Here is a 23,322-nt window from a genome sequence, read left to right on the forward strand (position 1 = left end):
TGGGTCTGTAGTCAGTTGATGGCCCCCTTTGTGTAGGGGGATTACTGTTGCTTTTCTCCATTCTGCAGGAACATAACCAGTTTTCAAGCTATGATTAAAGAGAATGCCAGGTGGGTCTTATATGTCTTGTTTTAGATTGTTTAGTAAACAACCTGGGATATTATCTGGTTCTGCTGAGACTGTGCTTTTGGACTTGTTGAGCGCAGAGATGACCTGTTATCTAGAGATACTAGGCAGAGGACTGGTGTCAGGTATGCTTTAGGATACGGTAGGTGGGGATGGGGGGGGGGGGTAAAGTTTTCACTGAATCTGTCAGCTAGCAGGTTGGCGATATCTTCCTGTGTAGTATGACTGATCCCATTTACAACCAGTTCTAAGCATTCCCTTTTAGACTTCAGAAGTAGTTAAAGAATGCCTTATGATTGTCCTTGGCTAGGGATGTGATTTTAGTTTCGTAATTTGCTTTGGAAGACTTTACAAGATTTCTGATTTTCCAGTTTAGGCTTAGGAGGGAACGCTTCTTCTGCAGATTGTTATCCCTCTTGCTTTTGGACAACAGTTTCTTCCTCTTGTGATATAATCTGTTTATACTTGAAGTCCACAAATGATAATATTAGCTGATACAACTGCAGTATTTGACTCTGCTCATCATCAGAAAATGCACAGAAAGGTAAATTAAGCATCAATCCTTTGGCTGTAACCAAAGAAAATCAAGAACATAATTGCCTAATGTTGACAAGCAACTAATAATATTGCCCATTTCTTTTACTTTAACCCTAAGAAGGGTTTTTATTTTCACTAGGAAAAGATGGACAGCACAAGGAAATGTATTCTTTTTTCTCAACAGCACATATTTTGGCATTATCCCTTCCTATGACAAACTTTTACAACACATAGTTAACTGAAAAATTAAAAAAGGATACACAAAAAGTACACACCAATTTATTAAAAGTTTTATTTGTTCATGAAGATCTGGCATACTCTCTTTGCTCATATTGTTATATGCCTTGCCCCTGCATGTGAGGTGTGAGTACTCTCACCTACAAGCTAATGAGGACTACCATCACTAACTTGGTAAACCAAACCAAACCAAAGGCAATGCATTTTGTAATCATTTGCCATTAAGACTGACCAGCAAGATGGGTGCATCCAAATCAAACAGAATATGAACTTCATTTTCTTTGTTGTCAACAACTGAGGCATACCCAAACAGAAAACAGAAGAGTGTGCATGTGTCACCGTCTCTCTCCACAAAGTTCTTTTTCATTAGAGACCAAAGGAATGGCAAGCAAAAAAGCCAAAGGGAGGAATCCAGCAAAAAAAAAAAAAAAAAAAGCTGAAAAATCATTGACTCTGAGGAAAGGGCCTGGCGGAAATGGGGAAGACATGGAAGATGTCTACTTTTCAACAAGGTGATAATACAGTCCTGTTGCTGTCCTGACAAGATTTTATAAAACAAAGAAATGTTAACATATTCTGTGAAAGACTAATTTAAAACATCCCAATGAAGTGAAATGTATTTACAAAAAAGCAAAAGCTTCACATAAACATAAATACAGAAATTAAGCCTCTTAAGAAATTAACTTCTGTGGAAACTGAAGTGACTAAATACCACAGAACCGCAATGAAACATCAAGAAAAAACTGAGGTAAACACATAAGTTATGTCGATTCAGAAAACAATACAATTAAGAAATTATAACTAAAGAAAAGCACATACATAACCTTTAGAAAAAGAAAATTAAACAGAATAACAAGTTAGATGGCTTGGAAAACATGTCCAGAAAATGGAATGCCAGAGTAAAGGGCATTCCAGTGGATAAAAAAGAAGAAGACTGACCTTTTTATAGGTTCATAGGTTCTTATTAGGCTACTGGCCCTTGAAGAATTTTGGAAGCCTAGCCATGCATTCCCATGAGGTTTTTGGCTTTGTATTTAAATATGAATATAACCCAGGGCAAGCACACAATTTACGTTATCCCTTTCCATAAGGGACATGGGTGCTAAACCAGGGATGAATTTCCAGTTTTGCATCCACTCCTCCATTTTAAGTTTGAATAGAGTAACTGGAGTACTTTGTTTTATGTGGAGATGAAATGATTCCAAGGAAGTGATATTATCTGTAATACATATCTATCTCTCCAACATGTCCTGTTTATGCTGCAGAAGATATTAAGATCTCCTGAACATGTGTTTATGCCATGACTGGATTTCTGGATATGTTGTAGGTTTGCGAAGATAGGGTCTGTTGAGGCTCCATATGTGAGGCAGAGATCACTCCACACCACCCTGCATGATACTGAGAAGAGGGACAAGGCTTTGAGATGACCAGTATAGTTTTTATGATTTAGGCCCATGATTTTGTTGGTGAGAAAATATTGTGGCCATTCGAGTTGTGCCAAGTGTTTGGTCATGAAAATGCAGAAGGAGGCATTAAACTTAATGATCAGTGTAATAAGTGCAGAATCCACTGGAATGATCACATGCCTAAACCAGATTATCATACCCTTCAAGGAAAAAGGACTTTCTTACAATACTGTATACACGGTGACCGAAAGACAGTTAATTGACTATGCAGGTTTGCAGGTCCCTAACTACTACATCAAATTTATTTTTTGGGGGGGGGGGGTGTTTTCAATGTGATGGCTTCAAGGGACATTGAGTTTTTCGAAGAATACTACTATGTATTTTTGGGCATTTAGTTTTAGCCCCTGGTTTTGACACCAGCTGTTTTTTTTTTTTTTTTTGAAAAGGCCTTGTTGGAGGATCTTGGTATCCTCTGCAGAATTTACAATGATGCCTAATATACAGTCATCAGCAAATTTTGTCAGCCATAATCCCGGAACCCTAGCTTTGATCTCCAAGAAGTAAATGCCACAGAACAGTGGCCCAAGGGCGGAACCCTGGGGTACACCACTTGTGACAGGTCTTTTGGAGGAAACGGAGATACCCATCCTAATTTTTCTATTTATAAGCCAGTTTGCTATCTAACAAGTTACACAGGGATTGACATTTAGCTAGGAGATTTTATTAATGACACTTGAATGTGATATGGTATCAAATGCCTTAGCAAGGTCCAGATATGCGGTGTGTACTGATTTTCCCTCATCGATTTCTTTGGTAACCTTCTCAAAAAAGTTAATCAGGTTAAGCAGGTAGAATTTGCCCTTGAGAAAACCAATCTATCTTGGGTCAAGGGTTTGTAAATGTCCTATATCCTTGTTAATTAATTCCATAATGATCCTATCCATAGTCTCCCCACCTTTGTACAAGGGGATGACTACTGCTGTCCTTACCTCTTCTGGCATATAGCCTGTTTGGAGGCTGATATTGAATACTCGGTGGGGGTGGTAAAACAGGTCCTGTTTCAGGCTGGCCAGTAGGCTTTCTGGAATGTTATTCGCCCCACAGAAGCAGTCTTTTTGGCACTGGATACTGCCCTGAAGACTTCTTCCAGGGAGATTTTCAGGGGTGCAGATGTGAGTTTGTGATCTGGGAATGAATACAGAGAGGTGAAATATGAGCTAAATGTATCTGTTAGAAGATTGGTTATGTCGTCTTTCATCTGAGTAGTTGATACCATTTACTATTAGCTCTGTGTTGTGCTGTGCTTGGTACTATTTCTGAGGTTTCTAATATGGAGAACACTTTTTGGTTAACTTTTGCCTGGGTAAGTATTTTAATTTATATCTAGCTTTTTTAACAAGACACATTTTATTAAAGTATAATGTATGACATGGGCAATCTTACATTTATATAAATGAAAATAAAGCATACATGCACAATTTCAGTTGAAAACATTATACATAACAAACCATGCAGTCACAACCATAGCTGCAAACAGTATACATCACTTATAATATATCCAGTCATTGTCAGTCAGACATTACATAGCTCATTCGATTCCTGCCTTCTTTTAAACCTTGTTACTCCCCTGCATATATTGATCCTGCACTTTCCATTTTCCTATGTAATTTGCTTTTACCCTTTTCTAAATATCCCAATTCCAGTTGTTTTATGTATTTTGCTATCTTTGCTACTGATAGTAAAGTTGGTTTAGACATTGATTTCCATTTTCTAATAATTGCTTTTTTGGCAGCCATCATAATTAGAATCAGCAAGGCCTTACTATGTCCAGGCAATTCTGATTCTGTATCACAGCTCAAAAAAATTATTTCCTTAGGTATAACAATTTGTTCTCCCAGCACCTCTGACAGAGCACTATGCAAGGAATCTTTAAAGTCTGCCAACTCATTGCAGTCCCAGAAAATATGTTCTCTATTACCTCTTTCCTCCCCATCACACCTCCAACATTTGCTGTCTACCTGAAGAAAAATCCTTTCAAGTCTACTTGGGGTATAAAAATGACTATGTAAACACTTCCAAGTAAAGCTCTTAAATCATTTAGACTTTGTTGCATATTTGGGCAACATACATATAGGTCCCATTGTTTCTTTGTGAATTGCATATCCAATCTCTCTTCCCAATCCTTTCTAACCTCCTCTGATTGATTCTTATAGTTATCATGCAATACTTTATATGCTCTACTATTTTTTCCTTTCTTAATGGCAACTTCTGTTCTAGATTCTACTAAAAGCTCTACTAGTGCTGGTCTTTTGTTTAGGACCCCTTATTTCTTTTTCTTTGCCTATACTCTGCAATCAGTCTTTGATAGGGAAGGTAATCTCTAACCTGCAGTCCAGATAAATTCTTGGCATCTTCCTAGTCTATCTCTAGTTATTTGCTCCCAGTACCTTGTTTCCTCTGCCAGTTTTCTCCAATAAATTCCAGCCCCCTCTTGCCTATTGTTTGTATCCCTAATTGCAGTCATGCCTATTGGCAGAATCTCCTTTCTCTATTCTTGTGTTGACTTAGCTTTTAAAATATTTTCTGCTACTTTAGTAATATAATATTCTATATGATTATTGTTATTCTCCTTGAAGGTTTGCATTCAAAATCCCAGTCTCTCCTCGTTTCTTGAGCTCCCCCTTTGTTTCATCATTTTCTCTTTCCACTTTGAATTATAGTTTTTTGCTTGTGCTATGTATAGGAGCCTTAACTGTGTTACTCTGAAATACATCCTCAAATCGAGTAATCCCAATCCACCCTGTTCTGTTGTAAAAATAAGCTTATCCCACTTGATTCTTGCCATCTTCCTCTCCCAGATAAAATCCTTCAGCCCTTTATTAGTTGTTATTCACAACTTCTCCTCTGGTTGATAAAAATATGCCTGACCTGTGTATAAGACTAAAGGGACTAAAAACATTTTAACTGCTTATATCTTACTACTGATATCCATTTAACAGAGCTTCCATTTTCTCTGTTTTTGTATTATCTTTTGTTTAGTCTTTTCTCACATATCCTTAGCTGCCACACTGGAATCACTTTTAATCGACACTCCTAAATACTTCATTTTATCATGTCCTTGTAAGTATGGACACCGCTGAACCAATTCATATGTGGGTACATAATTTACCGCTATTGCCTTTGCTTTAGATTCATTAATTTTATATTCTGAAAGATGTGAAACTTTCTCAATATGTTCCACAGTACTGTAATGTCCCTTTCTGGTTTTGTCAGATATAAAATAACTTCATCTGCAAATAGAGCAAGCTTTTCTTACTACTATAACAATTATACCCTTGAATTTCTGAGTCCCTTATTTTGTTTGCCAATGGTTCTAAATATAATGCAAATAACAAAGGGGGGAGAGGACACTCCTGCCTGGTTACTCTGCTTAAGCAGAGATTATAAGGGAGGACCCCATCCACTTTAATTTTCACCTCCAATCCCTTACATATCCTCCTAATCAACATTATAATGTTATCAGGAAATGCAAATGCTTCCATTGTTCTGCTCACAAAGTCCCAGCTTACTCTGTCAAATGCTTTCTCTGCATCAAGACCCACCAATAACAGTGGTATTTTCTCACATTCTGCTTCTCTCTGGATCATCAGTGTTCTGTTAATGTTGTCAAATGTTTGCCTCCCCTCCACAAAACCACATTGATCCGTATCTATCAATTCTGGTATCACGTTTACCACTCTTTTAGCCATTATAGACATAAACACTTTATAAGCATGGTTTAGTACTGAAATGGACTAAAATGAATTTGATGGATCTTTACCCTCTTTAGGTATTAGAGCTATCACCACTTCCTTCCAGGGTATTGGTACGTCTCCTCTTCTTAAAATACTGTTAAACAACACCTTCCAGATCTTTATCAGTTTTTTCCCTCCTACCTTCCAAACTTCCACAGGAATACCATCTATTCCTGGCGACTTTCCTGCAGACTGGTTATACATCACAATTTTTATCTCATCTCCTCCTATCCTGTTAGTAATCCATCCTCCTCTTCCTCTAACTGTGGCATATGTAACTCTTCCACAAACATTTACATTTGCATTTTTTCTTGATTTCCATACTTCTCTGCTTTATACAGACTTTCACAGTTTTTTCCAAGATATTTCTAATACTTCTACAGGATCCCTTGTTATCTTCCTTGTTATAGGCTCCCTAAGCTTGCTGACAGTCCTTTCTACTTTCTGTAGCCTGACTTGTTGTGCTAAAAGTTTTTTTGCTCTAGTGTTATTATCAAAAAAAAGAAGTTATGTACTACCATAACGTTCCATGTGAGTTGTTTATCTCGCCTTTATTCTCACTGATGGGTTCGGAGCCAATCCTCGGCTCTGACACGGCCGATAGCAAAGCTCAAGGCTTGCCAGTAGCTCGAGACCAAGCCCCTTATCCCAGAATGCACTGCTGGAATTACCTCAGATCTTGTTTGCTGCGAGTAACAGTATATAGATACATACATATATATATATATATATATATATATATATATATATATACACATACACACCCTTTTATTTATTTCTACTAAGAACACTTCCCAAAGGGGAAGAAGAAATATTGAATAACCAGGATGGTACTAGCCTCTAAGTCAACAGTCAGCCAGGAGGGGGAAGGAGGGAGGGGCATGAGAATAAAGGCGAGATGAACAACTCACATGGAACGTTATGGTAAGTACATAACTTCTTTATGTGAAGTTGTTAAATCTCACTGTTTATTCTCACTGATGGGTAGCATCCCTAGCACCCTCAATCTTGGGTGGCTCATGGAAGTATGTTCTTCAGTACCGTGGAACCAAAGGAAGACCTGTCCCTTGAAGCCTTATCTACTTTGTAATGCGTGACAACGGTATCAGGCTTAGACCAAGTAGCTGCAGCACAAATATTGTCAAGGGGCAATTTAGCTTGAAAAGCAGAAGTCGTAGAGATGGCTCTGATAGAATGAGCCTTAAGTTTGTGTGCTAATGGCATGCTCGCATTTTCATAAACAAAGGATATACAATTGGATAACCATTTAGATAAGGATGTTTTAGCCACTGGATTGCCTTTTCTGGCTTCTGAGAAGGATACAAAAAGTTGATCTGATTTTCTAATATCCTTAGTTCTGTCAAGATAAAATCTGAGCTGTCTGTGTACATCAAGTTTGTGCAGCATGTATTCCAATTTGCTAGAGTGGTTGGGGAAAAAAGACTGGCAGCTCAATGACCTGATTGATATTTGATTCAGAACTTTAGGTAAAAATGAAGGGTTTGTTCTGAGAGATACTTTATCAGCATGGAAAATCATGTAAGGTGGTCTGACAGATAATGTTTGAAGTTCTGACACTCTGCGGGCAGAAGTAATGGCTACAAGAAAAATAGTTTTCCAGGATAAATATTTAAGATCACAAGAAGATGCTGGTTCAAAAGGGGGAAGAATAATTTGAGACAGCATAAAGTTTAAATTCCAGGGAGAATAGGGAATTTTGATAGGAGGTCTCGTGAAGAACGCCTTTAAGAAAAGTCTTAGATAATTTATGGCCCATAACATTTGAGCCACCAAACCCAAGGTGAAAATTTGAGATGGCAGTTAACTGGACTCGAACTGTAGCAGCTGCTGCCCCTTTAAAAATCTTTGTCAAGAATTCTAAAATAGATGATAGCAGAGCTCGGAAAGGGTCAATATTCTGCGTGTTGGCCCAAACTGAGAACCTTTACCATTTACTGCCATATAATTTCCTGGTAGATGGCTTGTGAGAAGACAAGAGAATTTGTCTTGTATCTTCTGAAATTGAATGAAGCCTGGCAATTAGGGGAAGTGGATTAGCCAAGCAGTCGGTTTCAGGGACTGCAGTGAAGGGTGGAGGTCTCCTGACGGGTGTGTCAGAAGGTCCAGAACTGGGTCCAGGATCCATGGATCTTCCAAAAGATGATGGTGGAGAAACGGGAACCAAATCTGTTGAGGCCAGTAGGGGGCTATGAGAGTAAAAGTCCTTCCCAGCAATTTTGCTTTTTTTAAAAAACCTGGGTATCAATTGGAAGGGTGGAAATGCATAAAGGAGACCCGGGGGCCAATTGTGTAAAAGTGCATCTCTTGGGGGATGACTGGGAGGTGGTATTAGGGCAAAGTAGCTTCTGCATTTTGAATTGATGTGGCTGGCAAACAGGTTGCAGCAAGGCTGGCCCCATTTGTGGAAAATCAACTCTGCAAACTCTTGTTTGAGAGACCACTCATGAGGGAGCAATATCGCCCTGCTTAGCTTGTCCGCTATCACATTGGATTTCCCAGGATGCTCGTTGCTAACAGAAAACACTGGGATGACACAGCCCATTGCTAGACCCTGAGGGCTTCTCGACAAAGGGGGTAAGACTTGGTTCCGCCTTGCTTGTTCAAGTACCAGACTACTGACATGTTGTCTGTCTGAATTGCAATAGTTCCTAGAGGGAGAGAGTCTTGAAAGTACTGCAATGCTAGAAGTACCGCTCTCGACTCTACAACATTGATGTGCAGATGTGATTCTTGATCTGTCCATGTGCCTTGGTCAGTCTTTCCCTGAAAATGCCCCCTCCACTCTATCAGGGAAGCGTCTGTGGTCACAGTGGCTACTGGGGGGGGAGAACAAAGGATCTTCCGATTGTGACATGAAGAGACGTCAAACACCACTGAAGGTCTCTCTTGCAAGAATTCGTGATGAGAATCATGTGGTGCATCGGTAGTTTCTGGTACGACCACTGAGCAAAGAGGAGCCATTGAAGAATTTGCATATACATCCTTGCAAGTGGTATAGCCAGGATTGCTGCTGCCATCAAACCTAGTACCTTCAATACCTCTGCTGCTGTAGCTTTGCTCTTTGACACCAGTGAGCTGACATGTTGGCGGAGAAGTGAGACTCTTTCGATAGGAAGACGTAGAGTGGTAGCTGAGGTATCTAACTCTGCTCCTATAAAAATGGTATGCTGCGATGGCGATAAGGCAGACTTTTCGAAGTTGACTGTAATACCTAATTGATGGCAGAGTGTCAGAGTGTATTGTGTTGACTGAGTCAATTGATGCCTGGTGGTAGTGGTGAGGAGCCAATCGTCTAGGAATGGAAACACCTGGAATCCTAGACTTCTCAGGTGAACCGTGACCACTGCCATGCATTTGGTGAACACTCTGGGGGCGGTAGTGAAACCAAAGGGCAGGGCTCAAAACTGGTAATGATTGGCTCCCAGCTGGAAATGCAGATGATCTCTGGAGCGTCTGTTCGTCTTTATGTGATAGTACGCGTCCTTGAGATCTATGGAGCACATCCAATCGCCTTTCCCTAGGAAGGGAAGAATGGACTGAAGCATGACCATTCAGAACTTCTCTTTTTTTATGAACTGGTTGAGTCTGCTGAGGTCTAAGATAGGTCTCCAGTCCCCTGTTTTTTTTGGTACCAAAAAGAATCTTGAGTAAGTTCCGAATCCAACTTGGTCTGCTGGGAGTGGTTGGATGACTCTTTTTTCTAGCAATCTGTGGACCTCTACAATTGCTTGTTCCCTGAGATTGGGTGGAAAATCTGGGATTCTCTTTACAGGAATTGGAGGGGAAGAGAACGGTATGAAATATCCTCTGGAAATGATGCTTTGTACCCATGTATCTGTTGTTATGTTTAGCCAGGCTTCTGGGTGCAAAGACAAGCGACCCCCAACTGCCTCCAGAGCCGAACAGTCAGGCCCCCTTTCAGGGGCACTGGTAGGGTTGACCGGAGAACTAACAACTGTGTCACCCTGTTGCTGCGGACCCCCTCTGCCGCGGGGACGACATCTTCCATTATAACCCCCTCCTCTGCCTCTAGAGGGGGTTTCTCCATGTGTGTCCTGAAAGGCTCCCTGTGCTTTTCGGAACCACATTTTCCCTCCCCTAGGGCCCTTAGAGTAGGGCCACGTAGGGGTAACAAAACGGACTCCAATGGCAGATAAGGTCTTGCCTTCCTGCTCACACCTGGTTAAAGTTTCCTTTACTTTGGGCCCAAATAGTGATGAGCCATCGAATGAGGTGTTAATAAAGGAAGACTTAAAGGGTTCCGCAAAGGAACAGAGACGCATCCAGGCTTGTCTTCGAAGAGCAATGCCCGAACTAGTGGCTCTACTTGAACCATCAGCTGCATAGGATATGAGACGCATGGACGAGTTTACCACTGAGTTTAGAGTAGCGAGCTGGGCGTTGACTTTGTTGGCCACCCCTGCAGCTACCATACACTGGAGAGTATCTCCTAGCTCTTTCAGGAGATCTCTTTCTAGTCTCGTAAAGTGGGTTAAGTAGTTCAGTGATTGCAGAGAAAAAGTCACTGAACTAAACATGCATTTCCCATATCTATCCATGACCCTAGAATCTCTGTTAGGAGGATGGATAGATGTGGATGTCTCAGACACTTCCTTTTTGGTGGCTGCAGCTACAACCATGGCATCAACAGGCACTCCCTTTGTCAAAAATGGCTTTTCCACTGGGGCAGACATGAATTTATTGGGCTTATGAGGAACAGGTTCTATGGCTTCCAGTGACTCCCACGCCTTACGAGAGATCAGTTCCATGAGCTCATCATAAGGTGGAGACACCCAAGAAGTGGAAGGTTGAGACCCAAAAGCCTTCAAGAGCATGGACTCATCCTCAGTAGGGGTCTTGGACTGCCAATCGCCCCTCTGACTAAGGATCTCTAGTATCTCTGCAAAGGAGATATCCTCAGAGGAGGATCGAGGGGACCCTTCTGACTCATCCAAGTCCGTGTCAGATGTCAAAGACTCCTGTGGGGAGTCAAAGTGCCTCCTCTTGCACAGTCTCTTCCTGGGCACCTCCTCAGTGGAGGGATTTGGGGAGGTCTCAGAAGAGCAGGGAACGTCCTGTGGGGGTACTTGAGGCTCAGGGTCTCTACGCTTGGGGGGACCGGTAGACGAAGAAGCAGACACAGGAGCTTGAGGGGAGAGGGAAGGCTGAACCAATGCTGACATTGTCTTTGGAGACAAAAGTCTCCTCATAGCATCGAAGACACCATGGCTCCGAAGAGAAGGAGTGGACGGACCCGACAGTACCGTCCAATCCTCCCGCACTGAAACTCTGGGCTCCGAGCCTGAGGTAGGAGCCGAGCTCATCCGAGCTGAAGCCCCGAGAGGAAGAGTCAGCACTGACAAATCGGTTTGATTATCCTCCACGGACCCGATGGGAGAGTGCCGGCTCCTAAAGTCCTCGGTCGGCACCAAGGACATCCGAGTAGATGGAGCTGATAACACCGGTGTGGGTATCGGTTCCAAGGGTTAGACAATCGTCGGTTCACTATCCTTTGGCTCCGAGAGTCCAGTACAGCTTGGAGGAGGAGTAGACAAATCCGGTTCCATCGTCTTCGGCACCGACGAGCTGGTCGGGGCCGACAACAATTTGGCAAGTCCTGGTGCCTGTAAAAGCTTCTGCACTAGCCAATCCATGTCCAAATCTGAAAGGCTGACTGAGGACTTAGCTGAATGCACCGAAGGTGCTGACTGGAGCAGAGGAGAAGAGGGAACTTCAGAGACCAGCTCCAATACTGAGAGCTGGCTCCGAATCAAAGGTATACTCGGTTCCGAGGTCTGTGGAACCGATGACCCTCCCTCTGAAGTTTTTGCCTTTTTTGTCACTTTAGGATCTGTAGATTTTGTGGATTTTGAGGATTTGGAGGACGTGCTAGTACCTTCATGGCTACTCAACACCTCAGAAAAGGAATGCTGTAATAATCCCCTGTCTATAAGCTTCCTCCTTCTCTCCAAGAGGACTCTTGAAGAAAAGGAATGGCAAATGCTGCAAGTGTCTTGGAGGTGTTTAGCCCCCAGACAGTAGACACATTGAATGTGTCCATCAGTGACGGACATTTTCTGCCCACAATCTGGGCATTTTTTGAATCCCGATTTAGGATGGGATTTCTCCTTTTCATCCGACATAGTTAAGTAAAACAAAACAGTAAACTGCAAAAAGTAAGACAGTAAAGTCCTTACTTAACTTGTAAAAACCCATGAAACAACTAAGCCCAATCCGGGCACTATCTATAACAAATAATTATAGATTACAAATATAGGGCTAAAGAGGCCCACAGAGAAAAACCCTGACTATTAGAAAAGACTACTAAGTGTAAACAGGGCTAAAGGCCCACACAAACCAACTAAGCCAATAGGGCACTAAATATCTAAAACTATAGTTTCTATTATCTAATTATCTAATAGTAACACTATTTTTTTATAAAACTTGCTGTTTTTTTCCCACAAATGGTCCAAGCTAGCTGGATCACTGAGATCTCTCTTGCTGCAGCAAACTAGATCTGGGGTAATTCCAGCAGTGCACTGTGGGATAAGGGGCTTGGTCTCAAGCTACTGGCAAACCTTGAGCTTTGCTATCGGCCGTGTCGGAGCCGTGGATCGGCTCTGAACCCATCAGTGAGAATAAATGGTGAGATTTAACAACTTCACATCAGTTGTTTAACAGCAATCTTTCTAAACTCATGCTTATTATCGAGGTAATCCCTTATTTTCTGTTTAGCTTTCTGCAGTTTCTCCTCTTCTTGTTTTGTGAGATTCTACCTATTTTGCAGTACTTTAACGTTTGTCAGTCCTTCTAAATAATTCTTGTTACTTCTTAACCATATCTCCCTTTCTTTTATTTCCATCCTATTTTAAACTTTACTTTAATTTTATCCCACTCCCTAGCTATATTTTCAGAAAAAATTATATATTCTTTAATACTTCCTGAATACTTTTCACTGTCCATTCCTTAAATTCCTCTCTTTTCAACAGATTAGTGGGAAAGTGCCACTGTCTCATTTTTATTTCATTACCCTGTGTCTTTATTTAAGTTATTATTGGCGTATGATCTGAAATAGTTATTGGGTGCATATCAAGACCTTCATTTAAATGCACATGTTCCTGCGAAATGTAAATTCAGTCCAGCCTACCCCAGTTTTTGTATCTTAGGGAATAATTTGCAAATGCACTCTGAACTTCTATTACTGAATTCACATCTTCCACGCCAAATATTTTTATAAATTTATTAAAAAATCTACCCTCCTTTGTTACATCTTCCCTTTTGGGCCCCCAGACACATCTTCACCATTGCAAATCAAATTCCAGCCCCTACCCATAAGTAATGTTCCTTGCTGAAAGCTGATTATTTCTCACAAAATTTTTTTAGGCTTCATTAAAGCAGTTTTTGGTGGAATATAACTACATGCCAGTGTAATCCTCCTACCTTGCCAGTAGCCCCCTTAGTACCATAAATCTACCATTGTTATCTTTTTTATCATCTTTTATTACTATCAGAGTTCCTCTTACAATTAGTATAAGTACTCCTCTCTTACTTTGCCCCAGGTATTCAGCTGAATAACCATCATGAAAATCTTTCTTTATCAGATTCACATGTTCATTTCTTTCCAAATGTGTCTCCTGCAGCACAGCTATTTGCACTCTACTTTTTTAATACAGTTCACTACTTTTTCTTTTTTGTATTCATCTGTGAGACCAATAACGTTTAAAGCCATTATACAAAGCATCATATTCTTGAGAGATTATTAATCCCACCTTTTATGTATAACAGTTATTTTGTTAAATGTCTAGCTTCAGTTTTTGTGTTATATGCATGTACTGTTTGGCAGGTTAATCTTTTATACAGTTGTTTCTTGTCATCTCCAACCCTCAAACAAAAATACACACATACACCCAGTACCCTCTTAAAACATATTAATTTAATAATAACACATAAAACTATGTATATCTTCAAATATTGAAGTTGTACCCTCCTAATGAGGACAAATGTTCCAGACTAACAGCTACACACAGAGACTGGAGCTAGCCTAAAAGAAAGGTTATCCAGGCTAAGACGCATGGTATAGCCTATGGTTCTATTATGTGCTATTTTTTTCTTATCTTTACATCTTTTTCACCTGGGAAAACACTTGAATGCATGGAGAAAACATTTTCTCCAAGCTATTTCTCTTTATCAGATTACTTTATATCTAGCTTTGGTTGATTTAATCAGGGACTGGAGTCCTCTGTTTAGTTTAGCAAGAGGATTTTTGATGTACTGTTTATATTCGGGTTAAGCAACCAGGTTTATTTTCAAATTTGACAATGTATTTACTTCAAGGAGGGACAGAAGTCTCCAGCCTCAGTCTTATGAATGGGATTCATTTATGGTCATATTTGACTAGGGACAAGGATACAATTGTTAAGGAACACAGCTGTCCCACACTGGTAAGGACCAAGTCCCGAATTTTATTCAATCCTAGTACGGATATTTATAAGGTCTAAAAATCTCAGGCCAGTCATATTACTGGATGTATGTGCCCCAATTAATGTAGGGGTAGTTGAAAATGGCATTTGGCTAAACACATACAGAAGCTTTACTAGTCAGCTAAGATATATGGATCAAGGTGAGCATAAAGGGGGTCCTATAATAACCATGATGTGATTAAGGGGTTTTAGTAGGGTTGAATGTGGAGGAATTCCAGGTCATTATCTTATTTAATGAGACACCTTATTTAAAAAAATATAGAGTTACTGTCACCTTTAGCGCCTTCATCTAGTCCAGTAGGTTTGAACACATGGAAAGCATTTAAGCCCTGAACTGATGGTGTGCTCCTAATGGACAAACCGTGTATATATCCCAATGCATACAGTGATGCATTTTAGGGTAAGGATTGCTTACAGGGAGTGAATGCTTTGCCAAGGCTCCTAATGTTAAGCAGCAACACAGCTTTATGTTATTTATTTTATTTATTTATTTAACATTTGTTGACCGGGAAAGTCCGACTAGGTTCCACAGAGACTGTTTTCAGCAGAGGCCCGGGGAGAAATGCTCCAGATGCATGTCTTTGGAATAAACTATTATTTATCTGGATTCTATTGTGCTATGTTGAATGTTTTTTGAAGACAGACTTTGCCTTTGGTTGATTTATTCAGGGACTGGAGTTCTCTGTTAAGTTTTGCAAGACTGTTTTTGGTGTACTGCAAGTTAATTTTATTTTTTTGTGCAATAAGTTTTTTCATTTGTTGTAGAGCATGTTTACATTTGGGTTATGCCACAGGGATTCTTTTTCAAATTTGACAATGCATTTACTTAACAGATGGGCAGATGTCTCTATGCATCTATTAATGTATGCATACAATATGGCAGTAAAGGATTCCTTGTACGTAATGGGATTATCGGGACTGGAGGGGATACTGAATTTAGCTGGGTCATTTCACAGTTTTAGTATATTAGCCCTACCATATTCCCTGAATACCAATGTATTGGAAGATGCTTCCATCCTCAGTCTTATGAAGAATGTGCTTGATTTATGGTCAGATTTGGCTATGGAGGAGGTTACAATTGGTAAGGAGCACAGCTGTCCCATATTGGTAAAGATCAAGTCCTGAATATTTCACTCCTAGTAGGGGTATTTATAAAGTTCATAAATTTCTGGCATACACATTAGTTGATGTAGAAGTGGTCCAATTAATGGAGAGGTAGTTGATGTCCTTTTGGAGAATGGTATTTGGCTTAATGCACAGAGATTTCTTATTAGTCAGGTAAGATGTATGGATCAAGGGGAGCAGAAAGGGGGTCCTATAATTAGCTATGATGTGATTAGGGGTTTTAGTAAAGTTAAGTTGAACATGTTGGAATTTCACTTCATTATCCTGTTTAATGAGTTTGGATGTGACACCTTATTTAACAAATATAGAGACACTGTTACCTTTAGTATCTTCATTTAGTGCCGTGGGTCTGAACATGTGGTAAGCGTCGAAGCTCTGGGTTGATGGGGTGTTCCCAATGGACTTGAACCAGGTCTATATCCCAACACATATACTGATGCATTCTAGGGTAAGGACTGAAGAGAGTGGATATTTTGTTAGGGGTCTTAATATTAAGCAGCAAAACCTTTATGTTATCTGGATTTTGTTGTGTTACATTGAATGTTTTTTGAAGACAGACTTTGCCTAAAATACACACTATGGTGGTGGACAAGATTTTTGCCAGTATGCTAAAATCTTACGGAGATAAGTGCAAATCATCCCTGGCAAAACAGTTAGAGTTGTGTACCATTTCCTCCCAGGCTGAAATATATTGCAGTCCCTTAGAATAACACTAGAAGCTGAGTCAATTGATGAAATCAGCAATCTTTTGTTTGTATTGTGGCATCATTCTTGATGGCGGTAAATTGCTGTTTTTGGCAATAACCTCTGTCTCCATTTTAAACACTTGGGGGAGATAATATCAAACATGGCCAGTTACCAGCTTTTAATTATTTTCAGGTATTTACAGACAACCTTCTCCTTCGATAATTCTGAAATTAAATTACTGGGGGACTATGATGGGAGGAAGAGGTTTGGATGGATTGTAGGTGCACCTGCTATAACTTTAATATTTTCTGAATCAGAAAAGAACAACATTACAAAAACCCTCCTAAATCTAGAGTACAGTGGGAGCTGATTTCCTGTATGAAAAACAAATGCAAGCAATTTTGCACTGACACACTTATTTTACTTGCAGGTGAACAAAATGTGGACATCTTGCAGACTGTAATCCACTTTATCTAGTTGTAGCTAGAGGTCTGAGGTAGACAACTTGACTTACATACATATAAACACTTTGCTGTAGCCCATCCATCAAATAAGGGCACCTCTAAATTCTGTATTGGACCAGCACTTACTTCGCATAAAGGTGAGTAAGGATATGAGGTCCAGAAGCTAAAATTTGTCCACCTACAGTTAAACAATACAATGTATATTACCCTTTGTGTCCTGTTCAAAATGTCAACTCAATAAATAGAGCTGAGATGAAAAAGGTATTGCCTTGACTCACTCCTGGTTCACAATACTTACCACTGGAGCAGGCATTTGAGCAATGTTCAAAAGAGGAGCACGAAACCTGTTATGTAGGTCTTCTAAAACTTACAGGACAGCCAGATAATTTTACAAGATCTGTATCCAATTAAAGGACTGGCCAAGATGCTGCACATGATTTCAAGGATCTGTGCATCAAATGGGAAGTTGGCTCTGTAGACTTTCTGAAGTGAAGAATGATTAACAATGATCTGCTACAAGTAAAAATGTTTTCGATCTCAGAAAGCTGATGTAAATAAAAACTCTACGGCATTTAAAGCATGTATGTTATATTGTTAAATTATAACTTTTAAATAAAAATGAATAACTAAAAGCATTGTGCTAGCCAAGATGGTGTGTAAAACAATTTTAGCATCAAACATGAAAGATTGCTGGGCAGACTTCTGCAGTGCATGAAACCAGTGGTTTAATGCCACCTGAGGAAAGCATGTTGTCATATGCCAATTCACTGTGTTTAATATACTTTGACAGAAGGTAGCATGATATGGTTTGAGAGCTTCTGCTAATATAAGTAGTTCATTATGGAGATTGGAAACCTGACCACTTAGTTGCTCATGTTTCTTGTGGTCAGTAGGTATTCATACTTAAAACAGTCACCTTTCCTACCTATGTGCGGTAATGAAGATCTGAGCTTGTACGTGGAGGATTAGTCACACCTTTCTAGAGATGAAAACACTGTAGCCCCCAGAGGAGGGTAAAAAAATGCAGATAATGCAATGAGCATAAAGGCTGATGGAAAAGTACATTTTTATTAAATGTACAATACACTTCTGAACAATGTCAAAAGAAATGAATTCTGTAACTGGAAGTGATAACTTCCAACTAAAACAAGACTATAACTTTACTGGCTTTGTTTTCAAATAAGTTACAAGTATGGGCAGCTTAGCTGATTCTACATTCAGTTAAGTTGAGTAATCATAGATACTGCACATGTATTGGCCTATTTTAATCATGATATGCAAGACTGATGAAACCCATTGCACTGTTTACCTTATCACATGATAGTTTTACCTTATTTCAATACACTAACACATAACAAAGAGTAAAATTTATTCCTATGTGTATCTGCCCCCTGCCTGCTGACCATTAAGATTCCCCTCCAATGGGAGGTGACTTATTTGTGCAATTACTAGAAATTTCAGGTGACAGCTGTCCAGAGAAGGCCATCATTCTGTCGTGAATATGCTTTTATGCCCTTACTGGCAACCCAGCAATGACAGCATTTGCAGTCACTTAACACTTCCCCCCAGGGGGGAGGGCATACAATCTGCATCACCACTGAGGCACACAATGCCTTCCTCATGTGAGTGCACACACTGCCAACACTGGATTGGTGAGATGAATGACCTTCACCAGGCCATGCATTTTTATTGTCACCCTTCCTTCAAGGAACTGCAGCAGTGTGTGTCTGGCTCTATCCTGCCAAACCCTCAGGATGGACAAGTCTGTTCCCCCTGCCACCTCGGCCAGATGCCAGAGCCACTTAGTATAGTCAGGTCTCCTGAGCAATAGTCAGGGCTGTATTCCTATATATACTACCAGAGCTTGATATGAAAAACAGTAAAAATACATTGGCTTGTAAGACAACACACTGATAAGAATTCCATGAAAGTCTTGTTCAGCCTCACCTTTACTTGAACTAACATGATTTAATTCTCTACTTTAATGTTAGAAACTCAGCCAGCCTTGCAGTCGATAGGCTACCAGTCTATGACTTAAAAGTGATGACATACTTGAAATGCTACTGTGGCTACTGTGACAAAAAAAAAAACAGTTTGTTTATATAGCTTGTACAGTTAGAAATCCACATGCTGCTTCAAATATCACTCCTTCCTCTTCAAAAATGATACAGATAAGATAATCCACAAAACATAATTATGGATGCAGGTAGCTTGTTTCTTAGCAATCATCACTGACTAGTGGCCCAATCCATCTTCTGTCAGCACTGTCTATAGTGCAGGTAAGCACTGAATGTCTCATCTTCTGCAGTGCAGATTAATTTCTCAGTAAAACATAAGAAAAGATGGAGTGTGGGTATGTGTATGTGTGTATCAGAGGAAAACTACCACAAAAAGTCAAGAACCATAACTGGTGTGATATGTTCCAGTTAGAGAACAAGATGAAAAAGCACAATTGTACATAGAGGTATAGTCTAATTCCAACCTTCTCAAAACATCATGAAATCTGAAATCATCCTGCCCTCAATGGCCAGCAAATGTAAAGCAGGTAAAAGTCCTTGCACTAAGTAACTACTTAAGATAAACAGAATGAGCATCTCCCATGTTAATAAAAACAATCATTAATCATATTGTTATTACAAAAATTTGCAGCACTATAACTTTGTTTACAACAGATCTAATACAAGGTAATAGCAGATGTCTGATGGTATAAAGCCACCAAAGTGACTAACCTTAGAGTTCCATTAGACTGTTTCCATTTGTCAAAATACTCTTCCGCTTTAACTACACAAGGCTGGTACTTCCGAACACAAGCAAACACAAGGAGCTGGCTGCGAAGCATCCTTTCAGACACGCTGCCATCATCAGTCCATGTTTGCTGGTCAATCAATATCTTGAAAAGGTTGACAATATAAGCCTAATAAAGTTGTATGAAAAATTGTAATATATTCATTAGAATGATTCCTCCCATGAAGCAGAAGGTCTAAAACTTCTTCTCAGTCCATTAATTAGCAGAAGTCAGTTCTGTGTATTATGTTACTGTTTTCATGCTGTTACTGTTTTCAGGCAATGGTTAAAACTATGTTATGTTATGTTGTGTCCTGAGCGGCATTTTTTTTACCACTCATATGTGAATCTAGATTTGTTTTGCATCTGTTTAGAAAACTTTAGAACACTTTATATTTCTCGATAAGTTATTCATATACTCACAACTCCAATATTAAACCAGGTTTCCAGAATCTGCCATTGAATATTGTAATTTGAAGTCTATGTATGCCATGTCTCAATTATACCACACAAACTTTTTAGCGCAAGAACTGTGGACAAAGCTAAAAAAAATGAGGGGAGGGAAAAATAAAAGCCCAAAATAAGACAGAGATTTTAAATATTGTTCTTCTAAACTTAGAATGTTGACAGAACCCCAACTTTTACATCAGCATGCATCTTCTGAAGGATATGAAGTCCAAAGCTCAACTGTCTGTCATTACTTACCGACTTCAATTCTTGGAAAAAAACACACATTTTATGAGGAACAGGATAAAAATATGAGGACATTCTGTGAAATTCTATGCAGTTGAGAGATATGCTCTCAACAATCTCTCTCTGTTGTTTTATAGCTAAATTTTCCCTAAAACTGTTGTCCTCCCAAGACAGGAATGTCAGGTTACCTTGAGTTGTACTATACACCATCAGATCAGAACATTGTTTAATCTCTGCTTGTATGGCAGATCTTCAAACTTTTTTCCCTGATTTATCTTCCCTAAATGTGGTTCTCTTCATACACAGCTACTATACAGGTGCCTCCCACTACCCTAGATGATTTTATTTGCATTTTTATCAAATTATAACTTGTTGCCCATCACTTTATCAGAACTGTTGTAGGGTTCAGATTTTTTCCTATCTACTCCAAGATGTAGCTATTATATCCAGGAAGCGTTGTACATTCCCCAACTTCCTATGGTTTATCATGTCAAATAAATTACATGCACTTATATTCCCTTATCAATCTCAGCAAAGATTTTATCTCTAAACCAGTGAACTCCTACTATACACTGTACAAATACTGTCCATCAAGGCATTCCTCAAGAAGGTGACAGCGGTAGCCACTGTTTTCACTAAGTGGACTGTGGGGAACATGTCCACAGTGCCTCCTCTACTGATGTAGCAAAATGCAAGAGAAGCTAACTGGGCAAGATGACCTTGGATATCATAAAGCCTTTTCTTTAAGGAACAAGGAAGATGAAGAGTTAGTCATTCTTACTGATTGCTTTAGCCTTGATAATTTGGTGACACGCATGCAATGAAGAAAATAATCTCTTTTGATTTTGTAAATGGGGACCAAAAAAGGTACACTGAAAGACTGATTATATAGGTTCTTATCATAACTCTGGACATAAACAATGGGTTGATTCTTAGTACTATTCTATCCTTATTAAAAGTGAGATACAGTGCTTTAACCAAACTGTTTTGAAGCTGTGAATTCCTTTCAGCTGATGTGATCAGTACTAAAAAAAATAACCCTCCAGTACATGTACCTGCCTTTCATGCTGGCTTGAAAGTAGTTCTACGATAAAGTGCAAGTCCCAAGTAGGCTTGGGTATTGGACTGGTAGCCTCAGGTAAAAAGTGCCTTTGAGGAAGGCTTTGCTGATCCTCTCAGTTGCTAATGAGGTTGTGCATTTGTCTGTGTGGAAATTAGGAAGAGCTGTGAGACAAACTTTGATACTGCAAAAGTTGAGCCCCTTTTGAGATAGCTCAGTCAGATATTGCAAAACACAGTCTGTGGTGGTTGAACAAGAGTCAAGCCTTCTCTGAGAGGCTTGGATGAAAAACCTCTTCCATCTCTCTTATGTTTTCCTTGTAGATGGCTTTTGTAAAAATTCAGGATTTCTATGATCTTTGGTGAAAAACTGGAGAATCCACTCTGATGGCTTGGCAGCACTAAAAACTGGGTGGGGTGTAAACCAAATGGTGGGTGATCAGGCACTCAAAGTTCAGAAGCTTGATAGGTCCAGAGGGTGAAGAGGCAGAAGGGGAAACCATACTTTTCTGAGTTAGTAAGATCCTACTAGGATCTGATGACATTTTAATTTCTGGGGCTTTCTGAATGGTCTTCAAAATGAAGGGCACTGCAAGTAGCTACAAAGAAGGCCTTGTGTCAGTTTTCTACCACATCATCTATCACCTTGTTCACCTTTATGAGGAAGATAGAGAAACAGCTCGGGCATTTTGCATTTTGTGGAAGGGGTCTATCATTAGATGAACTTACCTCTATGATATCCTGGCTGCTGTTATTTAGTCTAGAGACCAATCACAAGAAAGAAGAAAGTTCCTGTTAAACCTGTCCACCAGAGTGTTGGTCTCTCCTGGAAAGTGTACTGCTACCAGGAACAGATTGTGGATGAAGCCCCGGTCCATTAACTGACTGATTCTCTGCAGACAGGGAAGGAATGGGCTCCTCCCTACTTGTTGATATATAAGACCACTACAATGATGTCCATTTGAAAAGTTAAAGGATCTTGAGGAAGGTAGTCCTGGAATGCTTGTAGGTACAACAGTATGACTTCTAATTTCAGCATGTTGATGTATAGCTGAAGTTCCTGATGGGACTAAAAACCTTGAACTAACTTGTCCTGGAAGTGCTCCACACCATTAGACAAACACACCTTATTTACTGAAGAGAATGAAACGAGAGTTTGGAATAGTTTTCCTGTACTCAAATTGTGGGCATGGAGCCACCATACAAGGTGCTTCTTGCATGCATCCACAATCAAAAGTATTATGATTTGCTACATATGTTGACATGATTACAAGAAAACTGTCCACTACAGAGGTCTTGTGTAAATGTGCATGGGGTATCGTCTAGATGGCTACTGCTATACAGCCTAAAATTTTAAACACTTTTATTGAATTACCACTTAAGGCAAAGGCAAGCTTACATTTATATAAAAGAAAACAAACCATGTTAACATATTGACAGTTACAAACATTATACATCACATTTATTCTTTTAAACATTTATCATCAATCCAACACTGCAAAAATTGGTTAATGCCTGTCTTTCCTTAAACCTCACTCCTCCTCCTCCTCCAAAACATTATTCTGCATGTATTGTTCCCACAATTTCCATTTATTTCTATGTAGTTTGCTCCTATACCCTTCTAAAAATCCCAGTCCCAGTTCTTGTACCTCCATTACAATACTCACTACTTCCAATACAGTTGATTTAGACTTTGATTTCCATTTTCTAGAAACTGCTTATTTTGGCAGCCAACAGAATTAAACATAACAAGGCCTTACTATGTCTAGGCAATTTAGATCCTGTATCCCAGCTCACAAAAATAATTTCCTTACTTACACCCATTTGCTCAAAAAATATTTCTGACAGAATACTCCGCAGGGAACTTTAAAGTCTGCCAACTCACTGCACTCACAACAAATATGTTCCC

General features: G+C 39.7%; 2 protein-coding genes across 2 annotated transcripts in view; one reads left to right on the forward strand and one right to left on the reverse strand.

Annotated features, from left to right (window-relative positions):
* The window catches only part of LOC122795783 (endoplasmic reticulum aminopeptidase 1-like), a 103,772-nt gene extending 83,975 nt beyond the window's left edge, over nucleotides 1–19,797 (reverse strand). Inside the window, exon 1 of the mRNA XM_044064114.1 lies at nucleotides 19,607–19,797. Within this exon, the coding sequence (XP_043920049.1) occupies nucleotides 19,607–19,716 (110 nt within the window). The 5' untranslated portion in view covers nucleotides 19,717–19,797. The remainder of the gene's footprint in view (nucleotides 1–19,606) is intronic.
* ERAP1 (endoplasmic reticulum aminopeptidase 1) overlaps nucleotides 1–23,322 on the forward strand; it is a 1,476,217-nt gene that overhangs the window by 499,634 nt on the left and 953,261 nt on the right. The window lies entirely within an intron of this gene.

The sequence above is a fragment of the Protopterus annectens genome, chromosome 2.part2, assembly GCF_019279795.1.
Source record: "Protopterus annectens isolate FY-2018-M chromosome 2.part2, PAN1.0, whole genome shotgun sequence".
Classification (NCBI taxonomy): Eukaryota; Metazoa; Chordata; order Ceratodontiformes; family Protopteridae; genus Protopterus; species Protopterus annectens.